Source organism: Ranitomeya variabilis, chromosome 1 (genome assembly GCF_051348905.1).
Source record: "Ranitomeya variabilis isolate aRanVar5 chromosome 1, aRanVar5.hap1, whole genome shotgun sequence".
Lineage (NCBI taxonomy): Eukaryota > Metazoa > Chordata > Amphibia > Anura > Dendrobatidae > Ranitomeya > Ranitomeya variabilis.
In genome coordinates this window covers 276,090,352-276,108,174 of record NC_135232.1, presented here as the reverse complement: position 1 = coordinate 276,108,174, position 17,823 = coordinate 276,090,352, and the positions used below count along the sequence as shown (strand labels likewise).

General features: G+C 41.7%; 1 protein-coding gene across 8 annotated transcripts in view; it reads right to left on the bottom strand.

Annotated features, from left to right (window-relative positions):
- Positions 1-333: 333 nt before the first annotated feature.
- Positions 334-17,823, bottom strand: part of CIT (citron rho-interacting serine/threonine kinase) — a 205,654-nt gene continuing 188,164 nt past the window's right edge. For all 8 annotated transcript variants that reach the window (XM_077294796.1, XM_077294806.1, XM_077294822.1 and 5 more), the window contains 7 exons: positions 11,035-11,143; positions 9,733-9,861; positions 9,553-9,633; positions 9,265-9,343; positions 9,008-9,187; positions 7,468-7,768; positions 334-1,230 (listed from right to left, as the gene is read on the bottom strand). In XM_077294796.1, coding sequence (XP_077150911.1) covers positions 1,207-1,230; positions 7,468-7,768; positions 9,008-9,187; positions 9,265-9,343; positions 9,553-9,633; positions 9,733-9,861; positions 11,035-11,143 — 903 coding nt within the window. In that variant the 3' untranslated portion in view covers positions 334-1,206. The remainder of the gene's footprint in view (positions 1,231-7,467; positions 7,769-9,007; positions 9,188-9,264; positions 9,344-9,552; positions 9,634-9,732; positions 9,862-11,034; positions 11,144-17,823) is intronic.

Below are 17,823 nucleotides of genomic sequence, written 5' to 3'. Positions count from 1 at the left end.
CCTTTCAGCAACCTAGAATATTTTTCCCCAAGGCCAAATGTTAATTAAGTTAGTGCATTTATTCTTTTCTTAGCAAAGAGCAGCAAAGCATAATAAAAATCAAGCAATCCACACTTTACAATCACCCTTGACGCTCATACATCAGTGGATAGGACTGGGGTCCTCGCCTGTTTGTGCCCTCCACACATTTCACAAAAGGCAAAATTCAAAAATGCACAATTTACCTTAAAAAAGTAGAAACATATTCAATTTTATGAATATAAACTTTGTGTTAAAGTATGTACAATCCTCATTTATAGGGAAGGAAGCATTGGAAGGGACAGACATCTCCAGGAAATTTCGACTGGGCATTAGCAGTACCCAATTAATTCAATTAGCGTTGCCCTATTAAACATATTGATTGTTACATTTACGTAAATCAGGAGGCTTCCAGGGTGATCGATCTTTCATGCAGTTATGCATAATAGAGAAACAGAAATATATAGATACATATATATATACATAGTCAAAGTCCAGCTTACCACATATACACATGTTATCAGAAGTGGGCAGGTTACAAACTTTCTCAATTGAAAAATGAGAATCCAATATAAGATCTTGATCATTGACACCTACAAAATATTTAGCACCTTTTCAGACATGTTACTCCTGGCACATTAATGTGATGGTTTTATAAAGCAAGTTTTGACTTGTAAGTGAGGTAGCAAAAGCATTAGGAAGTTAGCAGAACAGAAACATCACATAGTAACCGGTGAATAAATACGTGTTTGTATAGTGCCTTTATGTGAAAGCATTGGCTTTGCTGTGCCTGTACCCATGATGTTAGAATTAATGCAAAGCTCCATAAAGAATTCTTAGCAGAAAGGAGTTATTGTCTAAAATCTTCAATTTACTATTAAAATATTAATTTATCATTTAGCAAATGTAACCAAACCTTCTACATCAGTTGTATATTGCAGAGAGGCAAAATGACCTATTACTGTAACAAAAATAAGAATGTCGCCTACAGAATGGAGGAAGAAAACCGAAACATGGCTAGAAGTGATGAGAGGCAGAGCTGCAGATGGTTGGTGGTCTTCACATAGCACAAGAGTTCTGGTCTGCTACAAACAATCAGAATAGAAAAAGCATATGCCTGTGGAAAGCAGACATAAAGATATTCCCCAGTGTTGTGTCATTTATCTGTTGCTGGAGTGTCCTGTTCATTTACACTGAAGACTGGTCCCAAACCTAAAAAACACAAAACAAAAAAAAAAAGATAAAATCTGATTTATTTGTCTTATCTAATATAGCATGTGTTGGTCACCACAGACTCAGGCTAACCATACACACAAGAAATAAGTACCGTATGTAGGATTGGACAATAACGTATATGGGCCCCTCAAATATATTCCAACTAAAAAGACACCCTGACCCATGCCTGAGCATAAAGGGGATCCTGTCAGCAGGATTTCACCCCCAAACAATGTATATGTGCATGTAGCTCTTCCAAAGACAAGTCCAGCAATACCTTTACATGGCCAATCAGTTCCTCCATTACTTAGAAATTGGCGTCTGAATTGATTTGAGGCTGTAGATCTGAAGTCTGTCACTCCAGCTCTATTCCCCGATGCCTCCTTTTTCTGAAGTCACATAGCACATAGGCTGTCAGTGATGGAGGAATAGACTGTCCATGTAAAGGTATTGCTACCCTTGTCTTTGAAAGAACTATATGTCCTTATAAGTAGTTTAAGGGTGAAATCCCGCTGACAGATTACCTCTAAAATGTGTGATAAACGATAACACATCAATGGCCTGCTCTAGGCTATTACTAGTAAAGGAAATATGACTATTTGTATAATAGAGAACCAGTCACTCGAATCATCCTGCTCACACCACCTGCAGCATGAATCTCATACTGGCTACACGACTGCAGCCACATACAGCTGCTTCTCACAAAATTAGAATATCATCAAAAAGTTAATTTATTTCAGTTCTTCAATACAAAAAGTGAAACTCATATTATATAGAGTCATTACAAACAAAGTGATCTATTTAAAGTGTTTATTTCTATTAATGTTGATGATTATGGCTTACAGCCAATGAAAACCCAAAAGTAATTTAGAATACTTTATAACACCAGCTTGAAAAATGATTTTAAAATTCGAAATGTTGGCCTACTGAAATGTATATTCAGTAAATGCACTCAATACTTGGTCAGGGCTCTTTTTGCATCAATTACTGCATCAATGGGGCCTGGCATGGAGGAGATTAGCCTGTGGCACTGCTGAGGTGTTATGGAAGCCCAGGTTGCTTTGATAGCAGTGTTCAGCTCATCTGCATTGTTGGATCTGGTGTCTTGACAATACCCCATAGGGGTTAAGGTCAGGCGAATTTGCTGGCCAATGAAGCACAGTGATACTGTTGTTTTTAAACCAGGTATTGGTACTTTTGGCAGTGTGGACAGGTGCCAAGTCCTGCTGGAGAATCAGATTTCCATCTCCAAAAAAATCGTCGCCAGAGGAAAGCATGAAGTGCTCTAAAATTTCCTGGTAGACGGCAGCGCTGACTTTGGTCTTGATAAAACACAGTGGACCTATACTAGCAGATGACATGGCTCCCCAAACCATCACTGATTGTGGAAACTTCACACTAGACCTCAAGCAGCTTGGATTGTGCCTCTCCACTCTTCCTCCAGACTCTGGGACCTTGATTTCCAAATGAAATGCAAAATTTACTTTCATCTGTAAACAACACCTTGGACCACTGAGCAACAGTCCAGTTGTTTTTCTCCTTGGCCTGGGTTAGACACTTCTGGCGTTGTCTATTGGTCATGAGTGGCATGACACAAGGAATGTGACACTTGTAGCCCATGTCATGGATACGTCGGTGTGTGGTGGCTCTTGAAGCAATGACTCCAGCAGCAGTCCACTCCTTGTGAATCTCCCCCCAAATTTCTGAATGGCCTTTTAACAATCCTTTCAAGGCTGCGGTTATCCCGGTTGCTTGTTCACCTTTTTCTACTACACTTTTTCCTACCACTCAACTTTCCATTAATATGCTTGGATACAGCACTCTGAACAGCCAGCTTTTTTAGCAATGACGTTTTGTAGCTTACCCTCCTTGTGGAGTGTGCCAATGACTGCCTTCTGGACATTTGTCAAGTCAGCAGTCTTCCCCATGATTGTGGAGCCTACTGAAACAGACTAAGGGACATTTTTAAATGCTTAGGAAGCCTTTGCAGGTGTTTTTTGATAATTATTCTAATTTACTGAGATAATGACTTTTGGGTTTTCATTGGCTGTTAGCCATAAATATCAACATTAATAAACACTTGAAATAGATCACGGTTTGTACTGACTCTTAATAATATATGGGTTTCACTTTTTGTATTGAAGAACTGAAATAAATTAACTTTTTGATGATATTCTAATTTTGTGAGAAGCAGCTGTATATTACTTGAAACGCACCTGCTATTCAGAAACAATATACTTTGAAGATCCAGCCAGGGAACATAGCTGGAGATCAGTCCAGCATTGACCCTGGCCAGCTGTTCCAAGCAGTACAAGTGTTTGACAGGCATCGCCCTCGAGTGTACATAGGGAGAGACCTGTCAATCAATCATCTCGAACGTTAGGAAGACTCGGCTGGGGGTGGTGCTTGTCTAGGCTGATATTTGGCAATGGTCACCAGCCAGATCTTCAAAGTATATTTTCTCAGAAACCCCAGAGCGTTTCAGTGAATAATACAAGTTGGTGCCATCATGCAGCCAGGCTCTGTCTCATGCTGCTCATGGGTTAGGGGGCACAAACTGCCTGACAGATTCTCTATATAAGAACAAAACATTTTTCTTCTACAAAGGTGCTCGCACATATTATAGCACCTATATAATGTGACACCTACACTGATTATGTATGGTACACTCAGGGCATAGGACAGTGGGGACAGTTGTTAATCTTCTGTGCTGGAGCTATATCAGCTGTGAGGTGAGCATACGCCATCACATACACAGACTGACTGGAGCTATAGAAGGAGCCAAGCCTAGTTTAGACCTGGCAGCTGCGCAGAGATTAGATACCTCCAAACCTAAGAGGAGAGGACAAAAATCTGTCCACTAATCTACTGCGGTCCATAGTGAACCTGTTTGGGGTCCAGCATGACAGTTACCACTCCTATGTTGTGAAATATCTAGAAATGAAGATATACAGTTTAAATATCTGCTGCTTGTACACCATTTCTTACAGTGCTACTACTGTATAAATAGTTTTTAACCCTGGATAACCACATGGGTAAGGGAAGTGTCAGATGAGCAGCAGGGAAAGAGCCAGAGCACATTTATAGCCATAGTTTTATAGATTGCTTTGGTACATTTTCATATTAACTCCCTCTGCTGGCAAATAGAAGGAAATGTAAATTCACAAGTCTTTATATGGTAAAAGTGGAAAAAGTATTAAAAACGAAAATCTAAACTAGTTCCTAATTACATTAATGGGTGACGTAATCCCTTTAAGGGGTTGTCCGGGCTGAAATTAAAAGTCTGCAGTCAGTGCCGGTCTTGTGACCGTGTGCGACGCACATACTGTCACCCTTCCCTCAGTATTCCCCATGTAAGTGGGTGATAATGTGACCTTACTAGTGATGAGCGAGTATACTCGTTGCTCGGGTTTTCCGGAGCACGCTCAGGTGACCTCTGAGTGTATTTGCTAGTGCTCAGAGATTTAGTTTTCCTCAGCTGCATGATTTACGGCTGCCAGATAAGCTGAATGCCTGTGAGGAATGTCGGTTTGTTACGGAATCCCCACATGTATTCAGCCTGGCTAGCAGCCGTAAATCATGCAGCTGAGGCGAGGAAAACTAAATCTTGAGCACTAACAAATACTCGGAGATCACCCGAGCGTGCTCTGGGAGACCCGAGCAACGAGTACACTCGCTCATCACTAGACCTTATGAATGGCATTCGCATGCTTGCCGTCACATGTTGGCTAGACTTCTACGCTTCTCTCAGTTCTCTTCTACTGAGAGAAGCTGGATGAGACTAGGGCATATGTGACTGCAGTGGTCACGTTACCACCCACCTGCACAGGGAATACAGGTGGACTGTGACAGACCCTTCTGCTATCACACAGAGTCACTGCAGAAGTTTCATTTCAGCCTGGAAGACCCCTTTATTGTCCCATAGAACCGCTTTTAAAATTGTACAGCATAATATGTAAATACTTATATTGTACCCATGATCCCAATAGAGCCCTGTCCACCTTTATACTGTCACTTACTGTAAACCTGGGTAAACGGATGGTCTCCTATCTGCTCAAATTTCGGATATTAAGCCTAATGGGCATGGCGGGATCGCTTCACCGGTTGGGGAAGATAAGCCCTAAGCGAAGCCTAATGGGCATGTTGGGGGAAGGCAAGCCCTATTATAAGCCCTAAAGAATTTAGGCATTTCTTGTCCCATTACACATCAGTACGTGGCATTTATGAAATTTGAGAGGTAGGCAGGGTTTTCACACGCAGAAAAGTGGACCCCAAACACTCTAAAATAATTTTTAAAAAGCGCACATATTCAACCTCACTGGGTCCAGAGATGGCTCCCTGCCTCTGCTTGGGACTCTGTGTTTTGACTGCAGCGGTGACATGTCAAAATCATGCATCACTGCTGCAGCCAATCACTAAGTTCAGTAATCTTACAACCTTAGGAACTATTGTAGAGTATGCCAAACTTCGTATCTCAAACAGAAAAATCTTAGCAAACAGCAGATTTTCATCTGGACAGAAAATCTGCTGGGCTTTACAACTTACTCTTAAGAAATGTTATGTGCAACCTGTGGAAGACATATACAGTGGAAATAAACCTGTGCTGCACGCCGTGCAAACAAAACCAGACGGAACATTATAGTCATTGGACCCTTAAGCTTTAGGGTAAGTTCACACAGGGCGTTTTTGCTGCGTTTTTTATGCTAATTTTCAGCTGCTTTTTACAATACCAGCAAAGCCTATGAGATTTCAGAAATCTCATGCACACACATTGGTTTTTTGTGTGATCAGTATTTTGTGCTTTGCCGAGTTTTTTGGACATAGAGCATGTCACTTCTTTTGGCGTTTTTTACCCATTGACTTGAATGGGTGTTGAAAAAAAAGCAGCAAAAATGCAGGTATCATTATTTGCTGCGTTTTTGCTGCTGAAGATCCAAGGACATTAGCATGGACAAAGAGAAAAAAAAAACGCACTAAATACGCAACAAAAAACGAACCAAAAACTGCATTTTTGACGCAGCTTCTTTCCTGCCAAGAAGATCGGGTTTCGCTGCAGAAAAAAAAGCAGCAAAAACGCCCTGTGTGAACTTACCCTTAGTTTGCATTTATTATGGAATGTATCAGATTTCCACATGACTAGAGCCTTATAAACTGTCAGGTCACAGTGAAGGGGATTTTGAAAATTTTTAAGTTTTTGACTACGTTACCACATGTGTGTGTGCAATATTATATCCAAATACATTGTGTTAATATTATAGAATTGCTTTTTTCATATATTGATAGAAAGTTACAGTTATATGAAAAAGTTTGGGCACCCCAATTAATCTTAAGCTTAATGTTTTATAAAAATTGTGTTTTTTTTTGCAACAGCTATTTCAGTTTCATATATCTAATAACTGTATGTGTAAGTAATGTAGCACTGTTTAGCAAAGAGGGGTATTTTAGCTGTTTACCAATCTAGCTCACCAGATGGCAATGTACCAGAATGGCATGTACTTTTAAGGCTATGGAGACATTGGGGGCATTTCTTACTAGAATGATTGATTCTTTATTGGCTAAAAATCATTTTTTGTAATTGTGTTTTATTAAAAAAATGGTCAAGTATTTGTCTTATATGTTCATATACTGCATACAGAGGAGTCCTGTTAAGTGTGAAATCTCAGACCCCTCCTCACTGCTCTCACTAATGGACTTCTTGTTTATATCCTATTTGTTTGTAATAGATGCCAGCTAACATTCAGGAGAGCAGAGAGATTCTCAGTCGTCAGAGTCACACTGCATAGGACTGAGCAGCCTGCTGTGTATGAGAATACATGCAGCCTGCAAAATACAAACAGTTGACGCTCATCATCAGAACCCAATTGCAAAAATGATTTTTAGTGAAAAAACATCCATTTCAGTCTACAAGAAGGGCTCCAAAAGGTGTCCATAGCCATACATTAAGTGAAAATTATTCTCCGCAAAAACTACAGAACAGACAGACTTGCACGATACTACTGATGTGGTATCTTTTGGCCTGTAGCAAAATAAAACACATACCCAGCAATCCAACCAATAAGAAAGGATCAAAAGCATAGTATGCTTCCGCATCAGTAAAAAATGTGGAATGTACTATCCAACCGCCTCAATTATTTAATATGAGAAAAATGGCTACAAATGTCGTTTATTTTCATCTATATATATTAGATTACCATTTCAACAACAAGTACAGAAGTATGTGCTTTATTATAATACCTTATTGACTTGAGAAAGAGGAGTTCTTACAGCTCCTGCAGGTACACGACCTCTACTGCTATCTTCAAATAATCGTCCAGGTGACCTTTCTCTTCTGGTGCTCAACAACCTTCCAGGAGACTTTTCTCTTTCTAGGGGTCGCCCAGGAGACTTGTCCCTGCGTATCTCTGTCCTTCCCTCTCGAAAACGATGTGGTGTACTGGGTTCACGAACCAGACCTTGGACTTCTCCTGGTACTGGACTGGCTGCTATTCTTTTAGTTATATGATCATTGTATGAAGGAGGGCCTCTCTTATTCGGGCTGCCACACAAGAGAACATTGTAAATTTACTTTAAATACCTTTCACAAAGTGCACACATAAAAATTTGTGTAAATATCTCCTCTTTCAATGAAGTCGCTATAGGTTTAGCAGAGGTGGCAGTTTAGACTAGACCACCGCATTTACAGAACCCCTTACCAACACCACTTGAAAAACTCCTCCAGCCCTGAAAATAAAAAAAAACACAACCAAAAATGCATGTAAAAATGTGCGTACTGTATGCAAAAAAAAAAAATCTGGAGCAAAAACTCTGCATGTGTTCCTGATACAAAAACATGAGAGATGGTATAGAGAGCATTTGCCAGACACCAGGGCTATTACCATAAAATCTCATACGCTCTCCTGCTCTGAAAGTTCACCCACTTTCAACATATCAACACATTTGGTTGAGAGTGAAGAAATAAAAACATCGAAGGCTACGTTCACATTTGCGTTGTGCGCCGCAGCGTCGGCGCCGCAGCGCACAACGCAAACAAAAACGCAGCAAAACGCATGCACAACGCTGCGTTTTGCGCCGCATGCGTCGTTTTTCTCATTGAATTTGGACGCAGCAAAAATGCAACTTGCTGCGTCCTCTGCGCCCCGACGCGGGCGCCGCAGCGACGCATGCGGCGCAAAACGCAAGTGCGCCGCATGTCCATGCGCCCCCATGTTAAATATAGGGGCGCATGACGCATGCGGCGCCGCTGCGGCGCCCGACGCTGCGGCGCTGGCCGCAAATGTGAACGTAGCCTTAGTCACACATTCAGGAGTTCTTGTATGACATTAGTCAGGCCGTGGTAGTATTCCCTGAAAATTAAATTTCCTAAACATATGGCCCTCCTAACAAGATCAATCCCCAGAACCCAATAGAGAGACCTCTTGACAATGGCAAAATCACCAATCCCACTGTTCTGTACCTCTACTTTGCACAGCTGGCTAGGATGGAGAAGTTATCCCACTTAGAATTACATACCCATTATCAGTTTAGGCAACAACCTTGGAAAGACTTTTGTAAAAAATGAGCTTATAGCCTCTATTGGTCAGATGAAATCCTCGGCAACTTCTTAGTCACCCTCCCACATGCGCCCCTTTATTCCCTTTTGACTCATGAAGCCACTCATCTAGCTACCGCAGGCTGATAACTGTAAGCCACTGGACTCAAACTGGGGGTAAAGCAAATTGAACTTTTGCACCCAGTCCCATGAGCCTTTAGGTATGTACTTGTGCAAACAACCCACCTCCGTGTAGTGGAAGGGGCTCGATGGAGATCGCTTGCATTGTCTTTCACCAGATTGCCCTTGCAGCAGATCACTCGGAGCTTGTCCTGGTACACCGATGCCAAATAAATGGCTCCGGAAGAGATGGCTGGTCCCAAATAACGTGGGTTTGGAATATCCAAATGAGCCCTGGCTGGAGCTCTGCAATGTGAAATAATGACAATTGACAAAGACACATAATAATGGAAATAATGTCCTGTATATGAGAAAGGACTTACCCCAGAGCAGCACGTCCCTGAATCTCAACAACTTCCAAGGAGTTAAAATGAGTCACAAATAAGTATGGTTCCCGGTATGCTAAAAAGCAAACAAGACAAAAACCTAATGCTTTAAAATTTATCTTTTTTTGTTTTTCCTTTCGCAGGCTCCAGACAAGATTTCTACTGTGAGAAATTATAAAGAAACCTTAAAAAAAAAAGCTATCTAAGGACTATACATCCTAGTAAGAATTATGCAGTGCTTTGTTCTTTACAAGCGTACAAAAAAGCTGTAACTAGTAAACCTACCAAAAGCAAGAGGCAGCCGGCTCCATTTTAGATCATCAGTTCTACTGCGTCTTCCATACGAGTCGACAAACACTCCGAACTCTACAAGATAAAATTACAGACTGTGATGCCTCCATTCGAGAATACTGACTGCATTAGAAGTCCAATGTAATAAAAAAAATATTAAAATCAGGCTGTTACCATGGAAACACAGCAAGTACTCTTCCCTCTGTCCTGTGCTGTTCACCTGCATTATAGCAATAGGGAAACTATTGGATGAGGAGGCAAACACAGCAGAAGCCAAGGAATGGTCATTTTTATCCAGAAATTCTACAAAAACAAAAAACAGTGAATTCTTATTGACATTATTGTTCTTCATCAGTTCAGTTCACGGTGCTGCTGAATATGTTGGTGCTATATATCTGGTGCACGTTGTAGGCCTCTCAGATATTTTGACATAATAGAAACTCGCCCTTTAAATGACTAGGCCTCTATAGTTGTATCTTAAAACACCACCCCGGTGGGTTATTTTTTTATTCCACCGCTGAAGTGATTTAACCATGTTCCCTGCCCCTTCTAGTATACTTACGAGTTGTAACCTGCCAGATCACTCCAGTGTTTGCTGGGTGAATCAGAGGTCATTACTCAACGTAAGTCTATGAGAGCCAGAATGAGGCCAGAACGAAGCGCTCACAGACCTACATTAAGAGATTGTGACGGTTACCTCTGACTTTCAGCCAGTCAGAAGCTGCAGTCAAAAGCTCCCAATGGGTCTATGAGAGCTTCAAAAACAGGACTGAAGTGGCGCCAGGAAGACCAGATGATGGCGGCTGGTACTACGGCAGGGAAACGACATTAGTGAGATCACTCCAGCAAGAACATAAAAAAAAATCCAAGAGATGTGCTGTAAAGTACCTCAATATCCTCTATAGTTGAGATTTTATGTAAGATGTTACTATGAATCACTCAATATTCTAAAAACAGCTTGTTCCCAATCCTTCATTAGTGTCACACATTTCAGAGCTTTTTTTTTTTCTAATATGCAGAGAAAATATTGCCTTATAGCGCACAAATATCAATCACAGTTCAAGTTTTGCTCCATAAACTCTACATGAAAAACGATACCTGGGCACATGCATATTAATATGGTCAACTAGTGGCCAACATACGAAACCCTTGGCCAGTGTTTCCGAACAATGGTTCCCCAGAACACAGCAGCAGCAAAACTTTTACAGCAGGGATAGCCAAAGGCAAAACCTGCTCAAGAATGCAGAGCAAAAGAGTCAGGACTTGTGAGACTCAGTGCAGTGCTTGGCAAGGATTAGAAAATGTGTTGCCGCCTCCCTACACCAAGTTTTCTTGTGGTTGGTATGGATCTAGAAGCTTCCCTAGAAGGAAATAGAATTGTTCAGGACATCCCCCTCAGTAATACGGTTGGAGATAATATTTCTCAGCATTGATTGAGTTGATTTAGTCTGAATTAGTCACCATGTAATTCCTCACCTTCCAGAGTGTATTGTTTCATCTCAATCTCATAGAATTTGTTGGTTCCAATAATGATGCTGTAGCCGGTAAAATAGATACAACTGCAGGGCTCCGAGGTCTCAATCTCCTACATTATAACAAAATTTGACATTTCAGACAAGAATTGTTAAAAGGTTTAAACATTTCTAAAGTCTAAAAGGCAGGAAATACGCTAAAATAAAAACATAACTGATACTTGTTTACTTTGCTACAGTGAAGATATGTCTGAACACCCCTCTAATTGTTGTGCCATACATCCTAGCATCACCACCGAGGGCAATAACTGGCGGCATCAGTCACGATGGTCTACGGGCACAGCATTGCTGCAGCAGAGTAAACCACGACAGTCCAGGACCACCGGAGTGGTGGAGAAATCAACAATTACATAGTGGAACACTATAAAACATAATACACTCATTTTTTGCTTGTATACTATATCTTTATTATTTTCTCCTAACAGTTATACAAAACTTTAATGTCCTGATTTAATCTTGCATATTTACCTTTTTTGTCTAATTTTTGGTGTTTTGCAAGTGTTTTTAATTTGCGCCTTTTTGTTTTTAAAGTCTATGTTACTTGTGTTTTAGTTTCTAGATATTTTTGACTAATTCAACCATTACGACTTTTTAAAAAATTGCAACATTTTTTTTATTTTGCGAATGTCCTCTAGTCCTTTCCCCCATAGGGTGTTTTTATGTACAGTACAGACCAAAAGTTTGGACACACCTTCTCATTCAAAGATTTTTCTGTATTTTCATGACTAAGAAAATTGTACATTCACACTGAAGGCATCAAAACTATGAAATAACACGTGGAATTATATACTTAACAAAAAAGCGTGAAACAACTGAAAATGTGTCTTATATTCTAGGTTCTTCAAAGTAGCCACATTTTGCTTTGATTACTGCTTTGCATACTCTTGGCATTCTCTTGATGAGCTTCAAGAGATAGTCACCGGGAATGGTCTTCCGACAGTCTTGATGGAGTTCCCAGGGATGCTTAGCACTTGTTGGCCCTTTTGCCTTCACTCTGCGGTCGAGCTCACCCCAAACCATCTCAATTGGGTTCAGGTCTGGTGACTCCACCCCATCACTCTCCTTCTTGGTCAAATAGCCCTTACACAGCCTGGAGGTGTGTTTGGGGTCATTGTCCTGTTGAAAAATAAATGATGGTCCAACTAAACGCAAACCGGATGGAATAGCATGCCGCTGCAAGATGCTGTGGTAGCCATGCTGGTTCAGCATGCCTTCAATTTTGAATACATCCCCAACAGTGTCACCAGCAAAGCACCCCCACACCATCACACCTCCTCCTCCATGCTTCACGGTGGGAACCAGGCATGTAGAGTCCATCCGTTCACCTTTTCTGCGTCACACAAAGACATGGTCGTTGGAACCAAAGATCTCAAATTTGGACTCATCAGACCAAAGCACAGATTTCCACTGGTCCAATGCCCATTCCTTGTGTTCTTTAGCCCAAACAAGTCTCTTCTGCTTCTTGCCTGTCCTTAGCAGTTGTTTCCTAGCAGCTATTTTACCATGAAGGCCTGCTGCACAAACACTCCTCTTAACAGTTGTTGTAGAGATGTGTCTGCTGCTAGAACTCTGTGTGGCATGGACCTGGTCTCTAATCTGAGCTGCTGTTAACCTGCGATTTCTGAGGCTGGTGACTCGGATAAACTTATCCTCAGAAGCAGAGGTGACTCTTGGTCTTCCTTTCCTGGGGCAGTCCTCATGTGAGCCAGTTTCTTTGTAGCGCTTGATGGTTTTTGCCACTGCACTTGGGGACACTTTCAAAGTTTTCCCAATTTTTCGGACTGACTGGCCACTCGTTTTTCTTTACTTAGCTGCTTTTTCCTTGCCATAATACAAATTCTAACAGTCTATTCAGTAGGACTATCAGCTATGTATTCACCAGACTTCTGCACAACACAACTGATGGTCCCAACCCCATTTCTAAGGCAAGAAATCACACTAATTAAACCTGACAGGTCACACCTGTGAAGCGAAAACCATTTCCGGTGACTACCTCTTGAAGCTCATCAAGAGAATGCCAAGAGTGTGCAAAGCAGTAATCAAAGCAAAAGGTGGCTACTTTGAAGACTCTAGAATATAAGACATATTTTCAGTTGTTTCACACTTTTTTGTTAAGTATATAATGCCACATGTGTTAATTCATAGTTTTGATGCCTTCAGTGCGAATGTACAATTTTCTTAGTCATGAAAATACAGAAAAATCTTTGAATGAGTTGTTTCCAAACTTTTGGTCTGTACTGTATGTCTGAAATTTTTGGTGCAAAATTGGCAACATTTTACCAGAACATGCTAAAACAGTTAAAGATGAAAATAAAGAGCATTATTTTATTTTGCCACCAATTTTAAGAATTTGTTGCAAAACAAAAAATGTCAACGAATACCATAAGACAAAGTAAAAAGATCTTAAAAAAACCCCAAATGATGATTCGGACGCCATCTTTCCAAACTTCCTAGCAATAGCTCATAGTTTATAGTAATACCACCACTCCACTTTTGATTAAGTCACAACTCGATGCGTCTACTTAAACTCAGCATACACTCCTTATCTTAGCAGTCTCTGAAATATGACATTTTTGCATTAATCAGACCATATTATTTGCTTTCAAAGATTTTATCCATTTCCTTGGTTCATTTTATATAGGGTGAAATTTATATTCCATAGAAAATCATCTGATTAATCTTTAATTGCGTACCACTCTGCTGGAAATGTGCTATTTACCTCAGATGGTAAAAACTCAATCATTTAAATTAAGCTCTGAACTGTTTCCTATGCTTAGACCCGTCACTGTCCTGCTGAGAATATCAAAGGTTTATTTCAAAACATGTTCTTGTTCCTTTCTGTAAATCTACTTGTTCCTGCAGCTGTGTAACACTCCTTCTAGTGAACTCAGATATATATATATATATATATATATATATATATATATATATATATATATATATATATATATATTTTTTTTTTTTTTTTTTTGCAGGAAAGCCAGATAGTCGAAGGTTGAAATCCTAGAACTCCAGGTCCTGACTAGGTGCACCTGAATAGCCAGGACTGGGACTAGGCCATGTGCTCACTGGTCAGTCAGCTGGGGGAGCTGAGCAGAGTGGGCTGTGTAAGAGCTGGAGCGAGAAGACCAGGCATTTGTCACAGGTGAGGATGTTACCTTTAGTAGCCATTCAAATCCATTTGAGTCAACTTCTGGTCATGTTATCAGGCCAAAACCACCAGGGTATGTGAACTTTTGATCAGGGTCATTTGGATGTTTTGGGTTGTCATTATGATTTAAAAAGAGAAAACACAGTAGTTTGACAATAAATGGCTTCACCCAACCACTAACCATGAGTGGAGAAAAAGTTTTGGTGTTATCATTCATATTCTCTGAAAAAAGACCAAAAAGCAAAAGTTCTGCCGGTGTATGTAAACTTTTCAGCACAACCATACATAACTTTGATGCTGAATGACATGAATATAGGCAGATATCAAATTCCTGTAATCCTTTAGACAACATTTTTGTAAAGATCTTAAAATCTACATTCAATAAGAGATCAGTTGTTTCTGCACTCTTTCCTATTTTAATAGAACCATCAAAGTAAAGCAGTTTAAATCAAGGTTGTAGGTTTTTTTATCATTTGATATGCACCAGGGGTTCCCAATCCAAGCTGTAGCTTGGGAGACACATGTGCCTCTGGAACCAAAGATGTGTGGCTCTCAGCTATCTGCCAGCTTGGTGCATTAGCAACCGACTATGAAGAGAAGGTATCTGGATGGTGACTTACGAGTAGCCTCCACAGAAGAGAAGATCTGGATATGCATATACTTATGGGGGTTGAGTTAGGGGAAGCCATACCTGTAATGTCATCATACCTGTAATGATGGGCTCTGAGTGTCACTACTGTGTAGATGCTTGACAGAAAGAAAAAATACTAGATAGAAAATATACAGTTTATTAGATAAGGGTTAAAAGTCTACTCAGTAGGCAAAAATAGTTAAGATCTAGATATCCGTCTCGGTATATCCCAAACCCATAGTGGACCTTTGCGGGAAAATATATAGTCTACAGTGCCCTAAAGGGAAACTGTATCCTGCCTAGCCGCGAGGGTTGGCACCCCTGATGTACAAATGGTGCCCCTGCTCAACGGTGGTTGGCCCTAGCCTTACCCTAGTAGGCCTTACTACTACTCAGTAGACTTTTAACCCATATCTAATAAACTATGTTTTCTATGTAGTAATTTTTTTCTTTCTGTGAATCATATTGTTTTGGGAACTACTGTATCTAGTTTTCTCTGTGGGGTTGCTTGCCTGATTGTGGCACTTGTGGTTTAGTGAATCCTGCATCGAGCAGAGGGTTGGACACAATGACCCTTGAGGTCCCTTCCAACGCCATCATTCTATGATTCTTGACCATCTCTCAGATTTGAATGTGGTTCTCAAACTAAAACAAAAGCACTGGTCTAATTAACTTATCACATTCCCACATAAGGGTTAAAAAGGCTTGAAAAATGTACCTAATCCCATAGATTTATTACTCCTTGGTCCTCCCACAGTGATATTTCCTAATTAAGGTTAACTCTTTGTTTAAGTGTAAATTTAGGCAGGATGGTATCTTTTAGAAAGAGACTCACACAACGTCACATATTATTTTTTCAAATATTATATATGTTTTGATTATGTTCTTATTAGTGATGAGCGAGTGTACTCGTTGCTGGGGTTTTCCAGAGCATGCTCGGGTGGTCTCCGAGTATTTGTGACTGCTCGGAGATTTAGCTTTCTCTATCGCCTCTCATTGGGGGACACAGGAACCATGGGTGTATGCTGCTGCCACTAGGAGGCTGCCACTATGCAAATAAAAAAGTTAGCTCCTCCTCTGCAGTGTACACCCCACCGACTGGCATTATACTCTTCAGTTTAGCTTAGTGTCAAGTAGGAGGTGGACACGGGTCTTTCATTAGACCCTTATCTACCTCAATGTGCGTCGTTTCTTTTCAGGTTTTCCCGGAGGGATACAGGGTGAACAGTCACACCTGTAGTCCCATAATACGGACTATGAGTACGGCGTGTACTGCCACTCCGTATCCTCATAGATCCCTCTCCAGGACCAAGAGCCTAGCACACAAGCGTGCTTAGAAGTCCGGTCCTGGCACCGTCCCCCACCCACTCACCCACCAGAGCCTGTCAGTTGGAGGAGACGAGGACGTCCATCACAGTTCCGTGGACGTCTCATTCCCCTCAGGTTAGTAACTGCGTGGGATGTTTAGGTGAGTATTTCCCCTAAATTTTCCAAGCTCTTCCCCTGCCCTCCCTCGCAGTGTGGGGGAGTAGAAGTCCCTAAATGTGCTGCACGATTTTCTTATGGCGGCGATGACCTTTATTGTTAATAGGGATCCCAGGGGCACCAACACGAGCAGTATCTCTTTGCGCGGTGGCCCTTCAGGCCGCCGCGCTTCCTCCTGAGCAATCCCCTTCATCAGGGCCTCAGTGCTCTCCCTGCAGCCGCACTGCTCGGCGGCCACAATGTCTCCTCTTACAGGGGCATCCCAGCGTCCGCAATGCGTCCTGTGCCTGCCAAGGCCACCGCGCTACTTACTCCCTGCGGGCTTCGGTGCCGCGATCCTCTCTCCGGCGGCGCCGGCCTCTAATTTAGGTCCCGGCCGGGGCCTACTTCCGGCGCCGCGGCCCGACACTTCCGTTCCCTCGGGCGGCCCTGGCAGGCTGCAGCGCTGCTCTGCACTTCTCCGGGGCCGCGGTCTCTTTTACCGGCGGCGCCGGCCTCTAATTTAGGTTCCGGGTTCCGCCGGGGCCTACTTCCGGTACCGCGCTCCTCCACTTCTGCTTTCTTCGGGCTGGCTTTTTTCCCGCCCGACAAACTGTGCCCTGCACTATCCGCCCACCGGCGCCATCTCAGCTGACTCCGCCCCTTCCTCCACACAGCTGCTTGACTCACAGGAGATTCCACACGTGCCCCTCATTTTCGCCAAAGAGCTCCACAGAGCACTCTTTTCTGGGGGCACAGCACACCATCTGCGCGGATTGCAGCACCAGAAGCCGCAGCGCAGGAGCTCCACTTTTTTCCTCCGGAGATCCACCGCAAGCGGGACATCCAGGCCGGCAGAAACCTGGTATCCGTTTTCTTGTCTGCCGTGAGTAGCTCTGCACTGCAGACTGACACCCCACTCTGCCCCACTGTCCCCTAACCCGCTGGCATTTTCTTCAGGGACCTCTTCAATATGTCTAACTCTACACTGTGTTCCAAATTATTATGCAAATAATATTTCCTCATATTTTCTCTAAATTACCTATCTGAATTGCAGTCATTGTTATTTTCCAGTCATCTACTATTCTAGTATAATTGCAATGTTTTGGAAAAAACTGCCTATGAAAACAGTATCTTTAAAAAAAAAAAAAAAAACACTCAAAATGCATGTTCCAAATTATTATGCACAGCAGAGTTTTCAACCTTTTTTTATTTTGAACAAAAAAAATGGTCAATTGTGAAGTTATAAGCATTATCAGCTTATTACAAAATGAAATCAAACAGTTTTCAAGTGAAAACTTTATTCTAGGTGATGTTACATTTGCACATAGAACCCCTTGTTCGAAACAAGCTTCTGAACTCTCGTCCATTGAATCTGTCAGTTTTTGGATGGTTTCTGCTTCAATTGTTTTGCATGTGGACAGAATTCCCTCCCAGAGTTGTTGCTTAGATGTGAACTGCCTCCCGCCATCATAGACACTCCTTTT